Below are 18028 nucleotides of genomic sequence, written 5' to 3'. Positions count from 1 at the left end.
TTTTTCCAAATATATAAATTATTTGGTATAAGTTACGTAGGTTGCAAATACGGATCCAATCCGACCCGTTTCGTTCTTCTGCTTTCTTCTCTCACTTATTTCTTTTTATATATTTTTTCACGGCGGAGGCTTGAGAGAGAGCAGCTGCTTCTTCACCTTCGGCCATGGAATTGGAATCAAATTACGAAATTGGCCTCACCGCCGACTTCATACGCAGCCGGAACTTCACCAGAGTCGCTTTGCAGGTACGTTTGGCCGCCAAGAAAAAGTCCAGGGGACTAGACGCAAACAATAGAAATTTTTTGTTTTTTGATTGTTACGGTTCTTCTGTTCTTCTTTCTTGTGTTTTGGTTGTTGTTTTTCTCTGCATCCAATCAGAGCGGAGAACACGGAGGAGACGAAAAGAAAAAGTTTGGGGTATTGTTATTATAGTTGTTGAAATTGAGGAAAACTCAACTCGACTGAGCCAACGCCCTAGATAAACCTCCTCTTCTCTATCCTTCGTTTGGTTTCTGAGAAACTTGGGGAGAAGAAGAAAAGCTTTGATCTTTGCATTTAATGTTGTTTTTTCTTTACTGAACATGAAACACTTGCATCATGAATAACGTGAAACAGTTGAGTGGAGGTTTTTGGCTTTCTGCTACACTTGTCTTCAGCACTCTTATGTACAATGTTTTGTTTCTAGAGAATGAAAATCTCATAATAATTGCGAAGCAGTTGTATATTTCAACTGATCCAAATGATTCTACTAATTGAAATTCTGAGTTCAGCCGAAAGTTGTTGCTAATTCATGAACAATTCACATTTTAAGATTCAAGAAGTTTTGAATCTCCTTTATTTTCCTACATTTTCTCGAAACCAATGGAGATCATGGTTTCTTTCCATTGATTATGACCTGAATCAAAGTTCTTGTGGCTTGAATTTTGAATGCCATATTTTATGTTGTTTTGCCTTAAAAAAATCAACTATATTGATCCAATTTCTTTATTTTCAGTTGAGTCAGAGGTTATTTTTTGCTTCTTTTTTCTTGGGTCCCAAATATCAAAATACCAAAGATTCTGAAAATTTGACTTATTTTCTTACCATACTTTTTCTGAGCATCGCCAAATACATTACTATCTGATTGAAGAGAATAGACCCAGGCCATGTTTTAGTTCTGTTTTTGTTCCAGTGAACACAAAAACATGGCTAGAAATACGGTATTCTTAGGGAATTGTAAATTGACATTCTCTGTTTTCTACAACTATATCTAGAATACAAGGAGAACATGCAGAAACACACAAGAATATTAAACTGATGTTGCTTCTGTTTTGTTTTGCCTTTGTTTTCTTGTTTATTTTTTTGAGTACATACTTGGAAAAAATATTTTAGAGAACAGAACCATTCATGCTACCAAACTTTGAATCTCATTTCTATTTGAGTTGGTTTGGTGAAATCCTTTTAATCTATATTTTTTTCTTGAGTTTATAAACAATAGAAGAAATCAGATCAGGATTCTTATTCTTCTATTTCTAAATTTTCTCAGCAACCTAATATAGCATTGGATTTTCTTTCTTATTCTTACTAGCCTGAATTACAAGTTACTGTGGTTTGAATTTCAGTTTCCGGATGAGCTCTTGAAGGATGCTACACGAGTAGTAAAAGCTTTGAGGGACAGATTAGAGTCACCCAGTGAATCAGGAAGTGTAGGAAGTGGAGATGGCAAAGAAGTTGGGCTGTTTGTAATGGCAGATACAACATATGGTAGTTGTTGTGTTGACGAGGTTGGAGCATCGCATATTAATGCTGATTGCGTTGTTCATTATGGACACACATGTTTGAGTCCGTGAGTATTGTTCTTCACACTTAAATTTTTATATCAAGCTTTAGAAACTTTTTGGGGGTTTTCAAGTTTTATTTTGCTCAACTTATGCATTATGTATTGTGCTATGAAAATGTGAGCAGCAGAAAATGCTTCAGGGTTGTATGTGTGTGTGTGTATGTGTTTTGCCAAATTGTATGTGCAAAAATCATCCAGACACGATGAAATACTGAAAAACCACATAAACTCAGAACCTGGATATAACTTCTGTCATTACAATGATGATAACTGTGGGTTCAAGGGCTCGTGAAATGTTAACTCAATCTATATATTCTTTTGTTAATCTCCATTTAGTTGAGAAACTTATCTACAGGATTTCTTTTTGCCATTGTTTTTCTGTCCTTATTGTGACTTGAACTTGGAACCTCCCACAAGTCCTCCCCAACCCTTTACCACTTGAGCTAGTTCTCAAGGGCTCTTTTACCATTATCATTTTTATTCATTGTTTTGTCGGGTGGGAGGACTGCAATGTGGGTTAAATAAAAGAATGCCAAAAGAAAAAAAAAATAAAAACAGAAAAGAATAAAGCAAGACTATTTGATTCCAAAGATTGCATATAAGTAATTTTTAATAAATTCTTCCCATTTGTAATAAATCTCTTATTGGCATCAAGAGACCTAAAAGATATTGATAAAAAATATAGTGTTTATGGAATTTTTTCTTCTTCGAATATCTGTTTCATCCAACATATTAGGTGCAAAGGCTTGGACAAACCAAATAAAAAAAAAGGTTAAAAGAAAGCAGCTGTGTGTGTGTGTGTGTTAAATAAAATAAAAATAGTTTTTAAAAAAAGCAGCTCTGTGCGTGTGTTTAAAAAATGCCAAAAAAAGAACAAAAAGGAAATAAAGCAAGCCTTAAAGGCAGATTGGATTCCAGAGAAGCAGTATAAACAATTTTTGATAAATGCTTACTATTTCTAATAAATCTCTTATTAGCATGAAGAGTATGTAAGATGCAAAAGCTTAGGACAAACCAAATAAATAAGAATAGTTAAAAGTAAGCAGCACTGTGTGTATGTGTTGCCGGTTTGAAATCTAATGAAAGTCACTTCCTCAAGTAAAATTCCTCAATAGTAAGCCTAGGCTCAAACTAAGGACTAAGGAGAGCATAAGGGGTGAATGGGCATTGGTAGGTTGAAGGAACTTTATTTGATTAATATAAAGAATGAATTGGGCTTCAAAGAGAAAACGGCAGCACACTTGTTGTTTGATTTCTTTTTTATAATTACTAGTAATGCAAACAATGTAGTTTAAGTAGGAAGGGAGGAGATGATAGAAGAAGAGATTAGAATGATAAGAAGAAAGAGAGAGAGAAGAAGAAGAAGAAGAAGAAGAAGAAGAAGAAGAAGAAGACGAATACCTCTAACGAGCATCATGTGAAGGAGGGAAAAGATGAACCTATGTTTGAAACCATAGTACTTAACAAGCTTAAAACCTTGATCTTTTTTCAAAAAAAAAAAAAAAAAGCTGAATCCTTTCTTAAGAATCTGCTGCAATGTTCCAGCTTTCTCTTGACTTAAATATAGACTAATCAAACTGAGTAAGGGCCTATAATTCCTCCCCCTAAGCAACTAATAAGGGATAAATATGTTGAGTCACTCCTTATTAGACCTGAATGTTTTGGTTTTGTTGGGGAATTGTCCATGGAAGTGTGCTAGGTGCAGAAAGATTGGGCTATAACTTAGACATGAAGGTGTTTAGGTTTAGAAGTTAACTCTACTGGCTTTATGTTCTGACTTCAGGTTTTAGTTGGTTTGAGGATTTGAACAAGTGTTTTCTTGTTTTATATTTATGTTTTTTCCTTCCCTTGTGGTTTTTTCTGCAAGGTTTTGAGGTAAGAATTTTATAGTGCAATAATTGATCTTGGTTGTTTAGCCCTCGATGCTGCTCAGATGGTCGAATTAGATGCTATTTTTTATTGGCTACCTAGTTTTGTATTTGCAGGACATCAAATCTTCCAGCATTCTTTGTTTTTGGGAAGGCACCCATCAGTATATCTAATTGCGCTGAGAATTTATCCACCTACGCATTGACTCAAGGCAAGCATATTATGGTATGATCAGTGACCTAATACATGCTTTTTTATACTAATTTAACATTGTAAACCATGATAATTTTTTTTCATATTCAACAACTGAACAGAACTCACAAATCCTCAAACCCCAACTAATTGGGGCTGGCTAGAAGAATATTTTGTTTGTTACTCTTTCTCCCTTTAAGGCCAGAAGGCTTCAGATTGGCCAGAAGAGCGAATTCTTTGTCATTGCTGCACATATATTTCTATAATATTCTTAACTTCATTAAGGAGGCCAATAAATGGATAGCAATCGTGTAAAATTAAGGGCATTTTGGTTTCCAATAAATGACTTACATATGATTTTTTATGTTGTTTTTTGGTGATGTATACAAGTTAAATTTCTTATCGAACTAATTACTTTTGTAAGTCATGTCAGAACACAAGGATTGATTCAAGGGATGCCCAAATGCCCCGTAGTGATTGTGAGGTTGCATAAGATTTGATGATTGTGCTTTTCCTTGAGTTGTTTTCTCCTCTTGCATCCCAACCTTATCCTAAAGATTGCTTTTGTATTTACCTTTCTGATTAGCTTATTGTCATAGGGGCTACATGCTTTTCTGCAGTGGTTGTTGGTCTAATCTTTTTTAATTGGTTACTGTTTGTTTCTAAAGCGTAGGTTCTTTTTGGGGTGGAATATTCACATGCCATAGAAATGATCAAGGAAGCATTGATGCTTGAATCATCAAAGCTAAGTGGATCCACATCCAACTTGGAATTCCACTTTGCTGAAGTTATGTGCTCAGTTATGAATCCATCAAAAGATTGTACAACCTCCAATGGGCACCTTGGATCAGTTGGCAGCTTTACTGCCAATGAAGGTTTCGGAAAGGCAACTGGTACTAGATATAGCATTGGAGGATTGGTTTGGAATCTACCTGAGGGACACAGAATGGAGGACTACTTGTTGGTTTGGATTGGTGCTGATAATTCAGCATTTGCAAATGTTGTACTGACATTCAATGGCTGTGACATAGGTAGAAGTGCTCTTTTCTTATAAACATTATGGCCATATTTCCTCATATATACATGTGTATAGCATTTGCACTATACATATCATTTTAGTGTGTGCCTACGTCCATTTGGCTGAAAATGCCTATCCAAAAAAAAAAAAAAAAAAAGGTCTATTTGGCTGAAAAAACTGTATAGCTGAAGATGTTTGCGTTGACCTTTCTGTTTTTATCTTTTTATTTTATGGCGAATCTATTTGCTTTTTGGAAAGGATGAGATTGCTTCCGTGGATTTATATATACACTGCAAACATCCGTATCCTCCTCTCAATCCAGTCAATAGCTGTTAGATTGCTAATTTTTTTTTTTTTTTTTGATTGGAAACGACAAAGGCATATATTGATAAAAAGGAAAGTACAAGAGAAGGATGAGGAATCCTCCCACCAAAGAAAAACAAGTCTACAATGAAACAAAAGCGAGAAAATACAAGGTAGATACAGGCAACTGCTATGAATTAGGCCACCCCAATGGAGTTGCACGCCGCTAACCAATCAAGGAGTATCACATTAAGGGGAATCCCCTTAAAACCTTAGAACAAAAAGCCCATAGAGAAGCAAGGAAGTGAATCATGTCCCAAAGGTTCTCTGAATTCCTTGTTTTATCCTCAAAAATCCTTGCATTTCTTTCCCCGCCACACCACCATAATAAAACGATGCACGCAGCTTGCCATAATACAATCCCTCTCTTAGAAGATCCAAACCCATTAAAATTGGTAGAAAGCATGTCTCGGATGCTCCTAGGAGGGACCCAATCTATCTTTGTTAACTGAAATAGTCTGTACCACAACCCCATCGTCAGAGGGCAATGAAGAAAAAGATGATCTACTGTTTCTCCCTGCTTCATGCACAACATACAAATGTCGGGACTAAGTGCTTTGTAGGTCTTCTCAACTGTAACATGTCATTGTATTAACCTTCTTGTGAGCCACTAACCAGACAAAGGACTTGATTTTGAAGGGGACTTGAGAATTCCAGACTAATTTGGAAGGGAAATCTGAAGGCAAACCAGATCTTTGGGATAAGGCAAGAAGAAAGATTTGACTGTGAAAAGTCCTGAAGAAGATAAAGACCAAGATCTCCTATCTGGAACCGAAGGTGATAAATGTATAAGATCAAGAGACCGCATGAGACTCTCTAAATCTTCTATCTCGGAATCGGAAAGGTTACGGCGGAAGTTGAAGTTCCAAGAGAAGGGTCGAGTGGATCCGAGAATAGAAGAAATAGGAATATTTTTATCCAATACTACTCTAAGTAGTCTTGGATAACGGACCCCCATAGGTTGATCCCCCACCAAAGTCTTCCCAGAATCGAATTCTTTCCCCATCTCCTACCAAGAACCGAGTAAACTTGGAAAATTTGGAAAACTTGTGCAATAGCCTTCCCAGGACAACGATGTGACCATCTAACAACAGTGTTGGCGTCCCAACCATTAGAGTGTGATCCATAAATGCTTAAAATGACCTAATGCCACAGCGCTGAACCCTCCCTGGGATACCTCCAAACCATTTCCCTAAGAGAGCGGAATTCCGCAAGGAAATCCTTCCGAGACCCAAACCCCTTTCGCCTTCGGATTACACACTACATCCCAACTGACTAGATGATCTCTTTTTCCTTCCCCAACCCAGACCATAGAAAGTCTCTTTGCAACCTCTCAATTCTTACTGCACGGAGGCGGGAATCTTAAACAATGAAGGAAGTAACAAGGCATATGAGTGAGACAAGATTGAATGAGAGTTATCCTACCTCCAAACGATAAATATGCCTTTTGCCACCCATCTAATCTGCTCGAGATCCTCTCAATTACAGGATCCAGAAACTACCCGACTTGGGATTCCCACCCAGAGGAAGACCCAGGTAGAGTATGGGCCACCCAAATGCCTTGCAATCAAGCAGCTCGGCAACCTATGAAGATGATCCTGACCAAGGTTGATGCCATAAATATTACTTTTGTCAAGGTTAACCTTCAGCCCAGAAATATGCCCAAACACAAGCAAAACGCTCTTGAGAGTTAGCAAGTCCTCTTCTCGAGTACTAGAGAAGAAAATGGTGTCATCTGCAAATTGTAAATGGGACACCCTTGTTCTGTTCCTACCCACCCTGAAACCCTCTAGAGCATTTCTTTCCTCTGCTCTCAATAACATCCTGCTCAAAACATCTGCTACTATGGTGAACAAAAAAGGGGATAAAGGGTCTCCTTGTCTTAAACCTCTAGATGCCTTAACCCACCCTTTAGCGTTTCCATTCACTAGAATTGCAAAAGACACCGATGATAGACAACCTCTTATCCATTTCCTCCATCTAGGATTGAACCCCTTTTCCTCCATCACATGGTCCAAAAAATCCCAACTCACATGGTCATAAGCCTTTTCGAAGTCAATTTTAAAGACAACTCCTTCCTCCCCTGATCGTTTTTTCTCATCCACTATCTCATTGGCTATGAGGACTGCGTCCAAAATTTGTCTCCCTTGAACAAAAGCTCCTTGAGTGGAATGGATGGTTTCATGAAGTATCCCTCTTAAACGCCCTGCTAACACTTTGGCTATAATCTTGTAAAGACTTGTGATCAAGCTAATGGGTCTATAGTCTGATATCTTCTTTGCTATACTTTTTTTAGGGTAGCAGAACTATGAAGGACGCATTAGTGCTCTGATTAATTACCCCGCTCCTGTGAAACTCATCAAACACTTTCACTAAGTCCTCCTTAATCACATCCCAACAATCTTGAAACACTGCAATAGTAAAACCATCAAGCCCCGGTGCTTTATCCCTATCCATCTGAAAAATGGCCTTATAGATCTCTTCTTCAGTAAAAGGGGATTCCAACCTAGACGCACTCTCTCTAGATATAGGAGACCAATCTAAGCCTTCAACTCTCCAAGATTCTCCAGAAGGACTAGCATAGAGCTTTTCAAAATACCTTAAGATCTCCTCTTTGATGCTCTCTGAATTATCCATCACCAAGCCTCTTTCATTCTCCAACACCTTGATAAATTTCCTATTTCTCCTGCCATTAGCCACTTTATGGAAAAATTTTGAATTACAATCCCCTTCCTTAACCCATTTCACCCTAGCTTTTTGTCTCCAATGAATTTCTTCCTCAAGATCAACTCCTCTAACTCCCCTTTCCTTACGGCTCTATGGATTAAAAGTTCAGGGGAAGACCCCCTTCTTGCTCCATGTAGTCAAAGTTAGCAATATCTAACAAAATGCTTTTTTTCCTTTCAATTAGGTCACAAAAGAATTCTTATTCCACTCTTTCAATTGGCCTTAAGGAATTGGAGTTTCTTCATGAACTTGTGACCTTCCCACCCATCTCCTTGAAACTCCTTCCACCATCTTCCGAAGCTCTCCTTAAAACTTGGATGATGTAACACATATTCTCAAACCTGAATGGTGTTGGACCCCACTTGAACGGGTTGGATTCCAAGACAATCGGCCAATGATCCGACGTCCATCTCGGAAGAACTTCTTGGAGACTTTGCGGGAATAATTGTTTCCCACTCATTTGAGTAGAGAAAACGGTCTAATCTCTTGCAAACGGGATTCTCTTGCATGTTTGACCCAAGTGAATGAAGCACTCCTTAAAGGAGGATCAATCAGCTCGTTTTCTCTTATAAAGTCATCCAAGTCCTTCATGCTTGGGGTCAATCTAGCGGCCGCCCAATTTTTCTGAGCATCTCCTTATGACATTGAAATCTCCACCACGCACCAACATGGTACGAAAGTCCATAAATGTCTGAAAGCTCCATCCAAAAATCCTTCCTAAGAGCTGTGCTATTTGGGCCATAGACGGCTGATAACCAAAATTGTTCGCTTCCATCCACTGCAAACTTGACTGAGACCGAAAAGGAACCTAATACCACCTCCTCGTTGTGCAACTTTTTAGAGTCCCACATAACCAAAATCCCCCCCGAAGCCCCACATGCCGGAAGGACTGCCCATTCCTTATTTCTGGATGTCCACACACTACCCACAAACCTCCTGTCACACTCTGCCTTTTTTGTTTCCTGAATCATCACTATATCCGGTTTTTCCGATCTCAAAAAGTCTTTAACTACCCTTCTCTTTTTCCTTGAACCCAACCCCCCTGGTATTCCAACTGATTATCTTCATGGATTAAACACACGGACCCTAATCCTCCAAACTAGCTCCAGCTCATCTCACAAACCTTTGGTACATCTGCTTTTCCTCCTGGAATATACTTTTATATCCAGAGTCTTTAAGACATCGCGCACTTTTGCCATTTTTCTAGGAGAAATTCCTTCTATTTGAAACTTACCTGATGGGGAACCCGCACAAACACCCAGACTGACTATAGCCTGATTGGGAGATGGATTTGTATTAGGCATCACTGGGCTAACTCTGTCGGTCACCTGGCTAGGATAATCAGTCTGGTTCACCTCCAAACCGAGGTTAGGGAAACCAACACTAATTTGACCCACAGTACCATCGTCATCTTTTTTGAAAAGAAATTTTGAGTTCTCTCGGTTTTCCAAAGAATTCAGGGGCTGAATGTCTGAACTGGGAAGAGTGGGGGCAGCAGGACTCAAGAGGGGAGAAAAAGATCCATAAGAAGGGGGGAAATGAGACGAGGGAGACTGAAAAGTTGAAGACGGGGTTACCTCCAGATTTTCCGCAGCCAATAATCCACAATTCCCCAAAATTCTTAGCCCTTTACCTCTGATTTTTGGCGTAGAAGGCAACACCATGACTGTTGCGCCGCGAGGATCGGACCCCACTCGGCCCAAAAATCCTTCCTTTTGTTCGTCGGAGTGGAAATTGTGCATGACCGCTTCGTTTTTTGATGTCGAAGCCCCTTCCCCACAGCGAAGCTTCCAAATCTTTGAATAACGGCGAGAGACGAGAGGACTCGCGCTAAATCCTCTTTCCGCCAGGTAATCGGCCCCTAAAGCCGCAACTTCTGGTTGCTCTTCGATGCCGACCTTGTCCTTCTCGCTCAAAATGGTCTCGCTGCGACATCGAAGACCTTGTTTGCGCTCAGAGCTTGGAGGGAGAAGGGTAGACCACAGCTTCTTTGAACCGATCGTCGTTTTCTTCTTTGCGGGACTACTGGTCTGAGCCTCTAGACCATATCCAGAATCTTTTCTCCCCTTTCCCGCTGCGGGTGAATCATCTCCATTTCCTGACGACGTCTCCACCTCCACTGTATCTTTTCCCCTTGGGCTCAGGCCATCCCCGACGGGCCTTTATAAAAGCAGTCCATTTTTTCAACTTTTGATCCAAACTTATATGGATTCTGGGCCTTCCTCTCATAGGCCCGACTGTCCTCAACAGCAGAGGCCTCGTCCCCTCCGGCCCTTTCCCCGCCCCCTTCCATCTTCTCAACAGTCCCATCGTCCTTTTTATTTGAATTCGAATTGGGCGACCGACTGTGCCTGCTCTCCTTTGCTACGTGTCCCTCTGCAACAGCCACAACCATACCCCTTTCTTCCCCCTTCCTCGTTCTATTGTCCTCCTCGACACGGCATCTATCTCCAGCCGTTGATCTGAATTTCTCCACCCACCTTCCTCCACCTGTCCCCGAGTTAGATGCATAGGCCTCCCGAGTCGACTTGCCCTTTGCGCTACCTCCTCGACAGTCTTCTTCTCCGACCACTACGACGGCAACTGTAAACACCCAGTCGCCATTTGTCACCTCGAGTAGAGCTGGGAGGACTGACCTGTCTTTCATTGCTATTCTTACCCTCGCCTTGCTAAGATCGAACAATTTTAACGTGCGCCAATCAATTTCAGTCACTGTCCCCCATTGCTCCACTACTTTCTTCAGGTGTATCTCAGTCCAGAGGTGAAATGGTAACCCCCGTAGTTCGATCCAGCCTCTTCTGAACTTCCCCTCAATTTCCGCATTTTCCTTTGGCGACCATCTTCTCATCTGTACTGAAATCCTTCCCCCAACCCGTAACTTCCTCAAGTCTTGGAGAAATATAGCTTCCTCTGTTGTTTCGACGAAGAAAACTCCTTTTCCGCCTGAGAATGGTACAATTGTGACTACGCCTTTCTTCCCTAATTTTCTCGCCACCACTCGGCCAACCTCAACCCAGTTGACCCTATCCTCATTGCATTCACACACCACTGCACGCGCCCATCTCCCGATAGAAATAAGGCCGCCTTCTCTTGTTCCTTCGCCACTGACCACTTTCGCAAAAGACCTTTGCAAGGGACCCACCTGATTTTGTGGGAAATCTTCTCCTCTGTGTTGCCTTCCTTTCTCAGCTGTTTTCGACGAGGGGACCACCAACATTTAAGACAGCGCACTTCTAATATTCTCCCACCCTCTGCCCTCCTTGCCCTCTGGAATAATCAAACAACAATATCTTCTCTTGGTAGCAAACTCCGATATCCTTATGAACCTTCCATGGTCGTTGAAGCCAACTTCCATCAAGTGGACACAACGTTTTCCCCTGATCTTTCTGTTAAAACCTAGATGACCCTCCCTTTCTATGGCATTCGTCAAATGTTTGATCATCCACCCCACTGCTTCCTTTTCAAAACCTAAGACGAAATCAGAGCCTCTACTGTGCTCTGTGATCGAACACCACGTTCCTCCTTGCTCGCCTTCATACTTAACCAAGAAGGTCTTCCTCTCCACGAAAACCTTCACCGACATCCTCTTTTTCTTTTATGAGAAGATTAATAAGGCCAGAATGACATGGAAGTTAGTGGTGAGCACTTTGGAAGGAGGTTAGCAGAAGTAGAGCATCTTTGAAAATGAGGCAGGTTAACTTTGATCGGTAGATTGCTAATTTGATATGACCAAAATTTCCTCTGACTTGATAGTTTTGATTTTTGGACTGGATCTCTTTGCCATGGACATTCCTGGACAAAGCTACACAATTGCATACTTTTATTCCCTAGTTTGTCCTGGTACATTAGTAGGGACCTTGGAATAGTGGGCACTTGTGTGTTATTCCTTCTAGTCCTTAATGAGGACCCTGAATTTTAACCAAACGTTCTTGAAATAATTCTGCAAGTTTGTCAGTTCTGTTATTTTCCTGGAGATTAGTTACAGAATAGATAAAGCATACCACTTGAATTACCCAGTGTTCCAGTTTTCTCTTTTCAGTTCAACCTTTATTTAATTGTCTTGATGCTTGTTCAGTCAGATATGATGCAGTGGATAATCGTTTGGTGACAGACTTATCACAACAGAGAAGGATTCTCAAGCGTAGGTAGTACTTGTGCTTCTGCTAAACTTACAATGCATTTAATGTCTATGTCCTTATGTGATGATGTAATTCTCTCTCTTGTTCCTTTATAATCAGTTGTTCACTAGTTTTGTTGCATGATTTTCTGAGGAATATGTTGACAGATATTACTTAGTGGAGAAGGCAAAGGATTCTAATATTGTTGGGCTTTTGGTGGGAACTCTTGGTGTAGGTATGTTCCCCTGTGAGTTCTAGTTGTAATTTACTGTTCTTGAAGATCCCCTAGGTTTTTTTTTTTTTCTGAACAAAGTCTTAGTGTTATGTTGTTTTGGAATTGAAAATCAGTTTTTTGTGAACCTGTATTCCATAGTTTCACTGAGCATGTTTTATGTCTATGCTCCCATTGCTTAAGATTAAAATGAATATGAACAGAATGTGACAACACTGTTGCCTACCAAGAGAAAAAGTAACAGCCATGCATTTTTATTTATTTTGATGCTTTCTTCTAGTCTTCATGGCTTAGCAGATATTCCATGCCTAAGGTTTTATAAATATTGGTGGACTGCTGTTGTTGTTGATGGATTTGTTCCTTCTTATTGCTGCTTTTTGTATGTTAATTTTAATTTTAATTTTTCTATAGCCATTTCTTTTGAAGTTTGATGATGCTTTGGTGTCAAAATTCTCTTTTACCTATGTAGCATGGTTTCCTACTCACAAATGATTAGTTCTGATAAACATCCATTATTTGGAAATCACGTGGACAATGATCCTGCACATAGTTTCAGATCTTATGGGTACCACTGAGGTCTGGGTTTGGTTGTTAGCTTCACTCTTTGGCTTTCTTGGTTTTCTATTTAATTTTGAGAAATTCAAACATGAAAAAAAGTTAGTGAGATCCGTCCATCCTATCTGGTCGGTTTATTGAGATCAAGACACTTGTATGTCATGATTGATTCAGATTCTGAATTTAGCTTTTCCCTGAACCTCCAATACATTAACTCCTCCTTAAAATCTATCATGCAAATGTTTGGAAGTTTGCTTGTGTTTGTGATCATGTATGTCTCCTTTGTGATCCTAGAAGGTCATTTATTTAATTTTCAACTATTGATGCAGCTGGTTATCTTCATATGATCCGCCAGATGAAAGAGCTAATTGCAGCAGCGGGGAAGAAGGCATACACTCTTGTTATGGGAAGACCAAACCCTGCAAAACTTGCCAACTTTCCTGAGGTAATCTTCTGAACCATGTAAATGGATAATTGTCTGGTTTCTGCTAGGGGTGATAAGAATATATTTGAGTTCTAATTACATCTACATTTTGGGCAGTGTGATGTTTTCATATATGTCTCTTGTGCCCAAACTGCTCTCTTGGATAGTAAAGAATTCCTAGCTCCAGTAATTACTCCTTTCGAAGCGATGCTTGCTTTCAACAGGTACTGCTTTGAATACACTTCATATTTGTACTTCGAACTGATTTTAATCTTTACAATTTTAAATGATCAGTGCTGCTTTTCCCACAGTTTCCTTGGGGCATCCCAACACCAGTTTTTAGGGTTAACCAATAACTCTCCTAATGTCCTGATGCTCCTCATGCTTCACATAAGATATCACTAGATGATTCTGCTATAAATAAAATTTCACACAAAATATCGTAGGAGTGTTTCTTCATTTCTGCCTGTGTCTCTATCAACTGGAAGAGAATTCTTAATAAGTGCCTGCCCCTCTCCCTTCTTGACTGGAATAAGAAATCGATATTTGTAGAGCATTAGGTTTATGATAATTAGATGCTTTGGTAAAAGTTAATTAGCAGTTATCATCATTTGGGAGTCATATTTTAGCTGATCTATTGGGGATTCATCATTTGGATGCTATGGAACCTTTCCTTTATTCAAGCTTGTGAATATTAAAGAATTTAAACTTGGGGAGTCATCGTTAATGCTAACTATAGTAATTAATACAAATATCAAAATATTGAAAGCAATTTAGCCACTTCTCTGGATGGGCACCTTTGCAAACAATAAGGTTGTTGAGTCAGTTGGGATCGTGCTTTGAAGAAATGTCTGTATTCTAGCATGTAGCTGGTGAAAATCTTTGTTTTGTTTCCATATTCATTGGATATTTGAAATCTTCTGAATTTTGACTCCAGTTGCTTTAGGGTGTCAAATGCATGAACTTCTCTGCTCTCTGTAAACCAAACTTCTACTTTTCCAATTCACATGTTAGGCCATGGTAACACCATGGACACCTTCTCTAATCTGCAGAATATGAAATGCAAATAGAAAAATGAAAATGAAGTAAAAATTATGGGGTCAGGATATGAAATGCAAAAGCTGAGGTGAAGGGTACAGAAAGGGATAATGTTTCCGAGGATTCATATAGGTCCAGTTTATTACTACCAGAATTTCTGTTTGTTTGTTGATTTTAGATTACCTAAAAAAGTTTGTTTTTGCTTTTTATTCCTCAGAGGAAGTCAATGGACTGGAGCATATGTTATGGAATTCCGTGATTTGATTTCATCATCTCCAGTGGAAGTAAGAAACCAATCAGAAGAAGCACGATTTTCCTTCCTTCAAGGGGGATATGTTGAAGACTTTGACTTGAAAGGTAGTTTTCTCTCCAATCTACTTCTTTCAGAATGGGACTGCCTTCCTTGGTGAAAAAAGAGGTTTAGTTAATAATGACTATAGACTATACTGTTTGGTTGTGTTTCTCTTCAATCCTGAGAACAGAGCAGGAAACAACTTCTAGTTTTGTTCTTCTATTTCATCATGGTAAACACACCTCCTCACTTTCTCTTCTATTTAAGTAAAGTTTTCTTTTAGGTTATAGGATGTAACATGGTGGCATAATTTGAAGAATCCGTTTAATTAATGAGTAACCAACTGAAACATTCTTTTTTCCCTTGGGTTGGGAAATGACTTCTATTGAAACCAGTGAAGCCTATCCTTTCTTCCCTCTTTGCGTGGTGCTTTGAGAAGGACTAATACAAGTAAATAGTTAGTCTTGTTTGGTAGTGTGGAAAGTGTCATGAGAATTTGGTATTGGGTTTTGTTCCTTACGGAACAAAGAGACCTTTTATGTAAAACATTGAGATACCAACTGTTCTTTTATAAATGTTAGAAGAATAAACTTACCCTTTAATACGTATCCTGCAAAGAGAACTGGGAGCTATAACACTATTGGTGGGGAAAACTACTTATCTTGGCTGGCATATATGGGTTCATCAACCAAGATCACTCATCGTTGAAAATGTTGGATGTGATTTACTCTTTCACAATCAATCGTAAGTTGTAACTCATGAACAGAAAAATCTATGATTTATTCACTATTGGAAATTCAAGCTTAGGAATTATGTGTTTTTCGGTACTTAAATTTTCATTTTTTCCCCCTCATATTTAAAGCAAAGGTTGATATCGAAATTGAAGTGGATTGAATTAGCACTCATTTCTATATAAATGATTATAATTGATCGATATCGACTAGCATCAGGTTAGCCTTTTTGTTCTTATTGATCTATTTTTAGTCTTGTCCATCCCTGTGGCTTTTATAATCTGCAGGATCTACTTAGGTTGAGCCCTACTGGGATTCGGTCTTTCAGGGCTTTTGACGCTCCCAATCATGAATATCTTACATGTGGCCAGTGTTTCCTAGTTTTGATAAATATTTGTATTTGTTGCAGAGACAGAGGATGCTAAAGAAGATGAAGACGGTGCTCTTGCTTTAGCATATGCAACAGAGAAAGCCCTACAAGTGCGGGACAAGCACCCTAATTCCCTAATCAAGGGAACAGCTAAATCTGGAGCCGAGTTCTTTGCAGCCCGATCTTACCATGGCCTTGAGATGCATAGCAACGACTCCTCGCCTGAACCATATTTGATTGGGAGAGCTGGAAAGGCATCAGGGTATGAGGATGAGAAAGGCAAAGAGAATTTTTGATCAAGATCTTTCCAAAGTTCAGGATACCAGCATTTCTGGGCAAGGAAGTTTGGCCACTGCAGTGTATCTTCAAGTTGATCGCCTCAAGAGGTTTGTCTCGGATTCCATTACTGTTCAATTTCTAGACGGTAATTATGGAATGCATTAGCTTTCCAAGTTTGATTTACTCATTTCTGGAGTGTGTTAGTTACCTTAATTTAGGGTTTTAGGGTGTTTTTGGGGCACTCCAAGGAAGGGTAACTCAGGATGATAAGCCAGAAGCTGCTGCCTAGATAAAATGCTATTGAATATCGGAATGAATGGACTTGGAGTACTCCAATGCTGATTATTCTACCCAACGATTGAATCTACTAAAGAGAGGTTGGGGGGAAACTCCAGTGAAAATTTTATGGTCCTGTTTGGGGATTGTTTTTGAAAACCATTTTATGTTTTTAAAAATAAAAAAACAATTTTCTAACACGGAGGACATATTTAACAAATTTTTGATATAAAACAGTTTTTTGGAAAATTTGTTTTGAAAACGGATTGTTTTTGAAAATAAATTTAAATGGTATCGAACAATAAGTGGAGAATATATATATATATATATATATTTCATATTTGCATGTTTAAATAAAATTTTGATCCAGATATTTCTGCTATACTTGGCTTCTGGAAAGTTGGAGGGAAAATAGAGGCAAAGAAAGTATAGATGGCTTCTAGAAAGTTGGAGGGAAAATAGAGCCAAAGAAAATATAGTTGAATGGTAGAAGGGAAAAAAAAAAAAAATTTAAAGTCAATAAATTATATTTTAAATTTATTTTATTTATTAATTTTAATTATATTTTAGTTTTTTTTATATTTTACATAGAAAAATCAAATATGAGGAAATTATTTTTTTTTCTCAAGTAAATATTGACTTATTATCTAATAAGGATTTTGAAATTTTAATGTATATTTAATATTTTAATAATTTTTTTAATGATGAAATTGAAGTAAACAAATATAATTTTGATTAATTCATATAATTTATAAATAAATCGATAGCGTGAGAAGTTGTTATGAATAGATTCAAAGTATATAAGTTAGGCTTTGGTCATCCAAAGAAAAAGTCCCAAGACAACGTTGGAGAAATAAGACTTTTTTCGGTCAAAATTTCACATTATGATATAATAATTAACATAAGAAATAAGACTTTTCCTTAAAAGTCAAAATTAAGCATTGTGATGCCAAGTATAAAACCCTACTTCTAGATAAGATCAACACACCACCATGCTGCCCACAACTATGACTTTTTCTATAATGTTTCAGTCAAATGGAATGTTCTCTTAATGCACATGCATGGACAATGGATAATATAGTAACTCTAATGGCATAGACAATAAGGAAATTTATTTCACATAACATTCTAGATGATCAAATTAAAAATTGTTATGTTATGTTATCAATTTAGTCCGATAGCTTAAACTTGATCCTTATTTATGCATAAGGTTCAAACTCATGATCAAACTTGATTCTTATTTATGCATAAGGTTCAAATTCATGATCTATCATAAATGAAGACTCGATTACCATGTTAAGTTATTAATATAAAATTGATTTAGAATCTGTTTGATAATGATTTTAGGTAAAATTTTTAATATTTTTAACACTTTGAAAAATTTTATTTTTCAATGTTAAAAGGACTAAAAACATTTTTTAAAATTATTATTGGACGGATTTTTAGAATAAAATCGAAAAATGTAAATGTTACTTGCTTCAAAATTAAGCATGAAATAAATGAATTATATATTTTAGAATAATAACGGGAAATTGATTTTTATTTTCATCTATGCATTATATTTTAGAATGAAAAAGTATAGATTAAAAATTTATTATTATGAAAATCAAGTCATATTTTATCAATATATTACTCCTTTCTTCCACATTTATCATGATTTTAATAAATTTTCATCCTATTTCCATTCTTATTTCTTTCCGGGAATGATTCCGGGTTTCAAAACCT

At 38.0% G+C, this 18028-nt stretch overlaps 1 protein-coding gene across 1 annotated transcript; it reads left to right on the top strand.

The window, feature by feature from the left end:
• Positions 1-105: 105 nt before the first annotated feature.
• Positions 106-16428, top strand: LOC117910203 (2-(3-amino-3-carboxypropyl)histidine synthase subunit 2-like). The gene is made up of 10 exons (XM_034824263.1): positions 106-245; positions 1602-1825; positions 3805-3913; positions 4554-4911; positions 12064-12133; positions 12274-12341; positions 13223-13338; positions 13435-13541; positions 14573-14712; positions 15788-16428. The coding sequence occupies exons 1-10, from the start codon at positions 165-167 to the stop codon at positions 16042-16044; spliced, it is 1530 nt and encodes a 509-aa protein (XP_034680154.1). The 5' UTR covers positions 106-164; the 3' UTR covers positions 16045-16428.
• The last annotated feature ends 1600 nt before the right edge of the window (positions 16429-18028 follow it).

Source organism: Vitis riparia, unplaced genomic scaffold (assembly GCF_004353265.1).
Source record: "Vitis riparia cultivar Riparia Gloire de Montpellier isolate 1030 unplaced genomic scaffold, EGFV_Vit.rip_1.0 scaffold644_pilon_pilon, whole genome shotgun sequence".
Lineage (NCBI taxonomy): Eukaryota > Viridiplantae > Streptophyta > Magnoliopsida > Vitales > Vitaceae > Vitis > Vitis riparia.
The sequence above is the reverse complement of the archived record's forward strand: the minus strand, read 5'-3'. Positions and strand labels throughout refer to the sequence as shown.